This window comes from Magallana gigas, chromosome 2 (genome assembly GCF_963853765.1).
Source record: "Magallana gigas chromosome 2, xbMagGiga1.1, whole genome shotgun sequence".
In the NCBI taxonomy this organism is placed as follows: domain Eukaryota; kingdom Metazoa; phylum Mollusca; class Bivalvia; order Ostreida; family Ostreidae; genus Magallana; species Magallana gigas.
The window spans coordinates 20,852,069-20,857,155 of NC_088854.1; the positions used below are offsets into that span (position 1 = coordinate 20,852,069).

Consider the following 5,087-nt stretch of genomic DNA (forward strand, 5'->3'; position numbering starts at 1 on the left):
TTCTCGTAGGTTGGGAAATTCAGGAAGGTCTTGCATTAGATTTATCTTCTGTGATGTAGAATTTAGGATCTATGTATAATGTATTAGAATAGAATGTGTTTTACCTTTATTTTTAGAATAGAAAAACAGTACACCATTATATCAAGTTCTGCAACCTTAACATTTGTAGCGTAATTGAAACCCCCCAAAATTAATAATAACAATATGAAGTTACAACATTGAATGCGTATGGCATTAGAACACAAACTCGGTTTGATTTATTTTATTTTTTTTTTTTAGATAAAACCATTGTAGAGATAATCATTACTTTGAAATACCAAGTTCGAACTGTAATTATAGATACACCGAAAAATGTTAGTGACTATTGCTTTAGAATAGATAGGTAAAAAGATGTTTTTATAAATTTAATATTTACCAGTATCCATTTTACTGCAATGGAAATTTAAAATACATGTATTATAGGCATTTGCTATCATACGACGTTTTAATTCAAGCAAACATCTGCGGTTATTCCCGTTCTGCAATATTACCTTTAGACAAGCGTTTAGACAAGGGGTATACGCTTTACAAGATTTTTGTAATGAAAGTAATAATGAATTTTCAATTGTTAATTCTATTACAGAGTGTGTCAAAACGGGTTTATTTACAAAGCGACTTTAACATATCATTAACATAGTCAAGGTACTACTAGAGTGAAAAAATCATCGTGTTTACACAACGAGCGAAACAAATGGTGGATGCATGTTTTTGACGTGCAATTTCGGGAGAAAAATAGCGTCCCCCATTCACGTTTTGTATTGAAATGGTCATTATGAACACAATAAGGAAATCCAATTAACATGCTAATTGCATTAAACAAATGGCCTGGTCAGACCAGGACATATTTGTACTAAGGCCAGGCCAAAATAAAACTTGTTTTAAGTTCAGTCGCAAAGTTTAAATGTTCTAAGATACAATTTCAATTGTTGCATATCTAATATAAATTAAAGCGTCAAAAATAAATTTTCAACTCTTACAAAAAATTCATCATTAAAAAAAAGGTCAACATCACTACAGTGTATATAGCAATATTAAGAAAAAAAGACGTCAATATAAGAGTATATGACATGCAGTGCTTGTTTTTTATCCCATAAAATGGTTGATAGAGCACTTAAAAAAAATAATGAGAATGATAATAAATTGCTATGCTCTTGCCCACGAAAAATACTGATAAGTTACATCTTGCTCAATTTTTAGCTTATTTTTCAAACACAAAATCTCAAGACCGAGAACCAAATAAATTATTGTTTTGCCCTCAGATGAACGGACTGTTTTGCTGGTACTTTGTACGCGTTTTCTACGATTATCCCACCCACTACAGGACATTGGTGTTTGACCATTCACCAAGTCATTAACACGGCAACTGTTAGCGGGAGACCCACGGGATCACTAGTCGTAGAGAACCCCACCAACAAACAAGCCATTCTTAGGAACAGTCACCAAAAATGAGCGCTCTCTCTTTGATTTTCTTCGTTGCCTGCATTGCCGCATCGTCGGCTTGGCATCTTCGGGTATCGTTGAACGACATCTTTAAGGGACACTGTCGTACCGTCAGCCCTAGAGTGTGTCGGAAAAGTCTGGAGAAGTTTGACCCGGACTACCACTGTGGCTTTATTTTGAGAAGCGTGTGCTCGGGAACGAACAAGATTGAGAGGGTTCGAACACGAAGATCGACCCTGCAGGTGAGAAATCAAATCACTGGTTATGGATACCAACATGTCGTTGGAATATCTAAATCTGTAAGGAAAAGCTTATAATCTTGTAAATCTCGGAATTAAGGATGACACAGTTTGTTTGTTTGGCAGAGAATATATGGAAAAAAATTGAAAATTGGTTACAAGTTTCAAAATTCATTTTCTCTGTTTAAGATGGTCATCGGAACTGATTTTCCTTTTCTACCAAGCTAATATATAGATAAACGAATAGATAATCAATAAGAATTATCCTGGTTTTTATTTTTTAAATTTTGGATCATTCTTAAGATTCATTTGTCATTGAAATATCAATTCACAATTTAATATTATAAATCTTAGGCACTATGAAAAATAGGAAAAGTTGAAATTTTGCATTCCTTAATTAATTGGAAATAAAACTGGCTCTGTTTCTATGAAATTTCTTAATCAATAAAAATCAATTGATGATGGATAAAATGAAAAAAAAAATGATTTCAAAAGAGTTCATAAAAATGAGTAACATAAGATATTTTTATTGTGATTAGAAAAGTAGTGAATGTTATTTTATTTTATATATTTGCAGCCAAACCATGAGCATTCGCTGCACGTTACTCCACTTCCAAAGAAAATGGCGTTCTATGACGCAAACGCAGACGGACAGATTTCAATCAAGGAATTTGCGCGAACTCTAGGTCATGATCCCCGTGCCTTCCATGTCAAAGATGCCTTCCGTGTGGCCGATGCCAACGGTAGTACCATTGTGCAACCTTTGATTTCTTTAAATTTGATGAAACATATCTTTTCTATGAAAATATACGAAATAAAAGAAATAATTACCAGTGCATGTTTATGAAACCACGATGCTTAAATATTCATATCTTTGCTTTTATTTATCATAGGTGATGGGATGGTTGATGGATATGAGTTCGAAAACGATGCCTGGATTTTTGATGACGATTTTGATGATGATGGTAAGTGGTGAACAATTCAGTGAACAAAAATATAACCAATGTAATTTACATATGTATTCATGTATATATGTTACTTTGCTTACAGACTATAATCTAGAGGACACAGACGAAGATTCTTATAAATCCGTCAATTTTGATCTTCTCGATGGCAGCAGCGAGGAAAGTTCATCAAGCAGCGACAGTTCCGACTCATCCTCTCAAAGTTCCGGAGACTCTGCATCCAACGATCACTCTTACGATGATTCTAATGACGTCGATTATGACGACCTTATAAACGGCAAAGATTCAAGCAGCTCGGAAGAGAATGGCGCGTCTAGCAGTAGCTCTTCGGACGATTCTAACGACGACAGCGGGTCACACAGCGGAGACGACGATTCCAACAGCTCAGGTGACAGCAAATCGTCAGGCAGCAATAGTGACTCAAACAGCAATAGCGCTGATAATAGCGATCACTCGAACGATGCTAGCAATGGTATCGATGACAGTAGCAATAGTAAATCAGGGGACGATGATAAAAGCAGTCAATCAAATGAAAATGATTCAAAAGATAATGATAGCAAAGACAGCGATAGCAAAGATGACGATGATAGCAATGAAGGCAAAATAGGCGACGGCTTAGCCGACGTTTTTCCAGATGACCTTAACTTAGATGAAATTGTCCCCAAAGAAATGGAACTTGGAGACGGTATCATCGGGGAAGCCATTGACAACATCATTGGAGACGGGATGGAATTAGAACTCCCTGAGCTGGAGGGGCCCGACTCTGATACCATGAAAAATGTAGGAATCGCTATGGCTTTGACTAAGTTTCAACCAAACCAAAACCAAATTCATCCAAAAGCTGACTCTCATGGCCTCGATGGACATGATCATGCAGACCATTCCCACAGCGAGTTTGACTTCTCCAAGGGTCACACTAATTATATCGCCGACGCAATGAATCCCAAGCCTACAATGCTGTCTAACGCCCTTTTAGGGATCGGAGGAACGGGTGGCGGATCCAGGATGAGATCAGGTATGGCCCATGGAAGCGGTGGCGAGTTTGTGGTGCTGCAGCCACATCGTATCAGTAATAATAATTTCAAGAAAGTCGCAACGGACTTGAATTCAGTTTCTCTCGCATTTTAGTTGCTACGAGACTTTCAATGTATGCTCACTTTATACGTTTGTTTACTGTCCTTTTCATTAATCATTTTTAAAAATATAAGCGTTGAATTAGTTTTCATAAATAATAAATTTTATGATGTTTTGTACAGTGGACAGTACTCAGGCCAGAGAAAGATTCAATGCAATAGCAATGAATAACAGACGAAGAGTTCCAGCCTCGCTTTGGCCTTCGTGGATCGTCTCGTAGCAACCCAAATAATTTATCCAATCAAGTGAGAGAGTGCAGTGAACACTATTTTGCAAAAATATATGATTTTTATCAAAGGATGACTTTAAAAGAACGAATTTCATATTTCTATTCAAAGAATTAAAGACTATCAGAAGAATATAATCAGTTGTAAAGATTCTCAATTTAGAAGGTTCTCAAAAGGATATATACATGTACATAAGGTTAATCCATACGACGAGCGCTTGACCATGTTGAACTTTTGTTGATACTATGTATTTTGCTAATAAAGTATATTCATAATAACCTCATTTTTGTTTTGACGTATTTTCGTAACATTTTAAGCATTTATTTTTTATTAGTAGCAGAGAAACCATTTACATATATTCAATAACTTTGGAAATTCTATACAATCATACAATCATATTACCAAACTCGAATTAGATTGTTTCTGTCGAACAGAAGTCGTTCCTATCTGTTTTGTACAAGCTTATTTTTCAACTTTCACAACAATGTGACAATCAATGGAAGGGTCACTGAAGACATTAGTTTGACGCTTGTTCGTTAATTCAGCAATGGATATTGTTTGTTGTTGAAAATACATCAACGTTATCTGCAAATTTAAAGTAAAACTTATAGAATGCCATTATGTTACATGTAGAGATATTTAAATGTTAATACCAGCATCATGTGGGATTCAAAGCCACGACACAAGACTTGGACACTTCTATAACGAAATATAAACCAATTACTTGATGTTTAATTTTTTGTGTTTATTTTCAAGAAAGACCGATTACGTTGCATAAAATTATCTTTTTTTATACAGTAATTTTATATTTTGACCTTTTAGGGACATCGTCCGCCAGACCATTGATATAAGAAAGACAGCAGTGAAAATAATATATTTACTAAATATGACCATTAATGCGAACATAAGGAGTAGCTCTCAATGATTTTTAAATTGCTATTTAACGCATAAACGCTCTAGAGAAATTGCCATAAGGTAATAATCAATTCTCCTGTATTTTTAACTAAATTATAAAAAAAAAGTTAAACGATAGCAAAGACACT

General features: G+C 35.0%; 1 protein-coding gene across 2 annotated transcripts; it reads left to right on the forward strand.

The window, feature by feature from the left end:
- Positions 1–1,366: 1,366 nt before the first annotated feature.
- LOC105329416 (clumping factor A) lies at positions 1,367–4,294 on the forward strand. Of its 2 annotated transcripts, XM_034445990.2 has the most exons (5): positions 1,369–1,721; positions 2,296–2,461; positions 2,612–2,683; positions 2,769–3,698; positions 3,940–4,294. In XM_034445990.2, the coding sequence occupies exons 1-5, from the start codon at positions 1,485–1,487 to the stop codon at positions 4,035–4,037; spliced, it is 1,503 nt and encodes a 500-aa protein (XP_034301881.1). In that variant the 5' UTR covers positions 1,369–1,484; the 3' UTR covers positions 4,038–4,294. The 2 variants fall into 2 exon arrangements, with proteins under 2 accessions (XP_065931610.1, XP_034301881.1); XM_066075538.1 differs by lacking the exon at positions 3,940–4,294 and having other exon boundaries at positions 1,367–1,721; positions 2,769–3,906.
- The last annotated feature ends 793 nt before the right edge of the window (positions 4,295–5,087 follow it).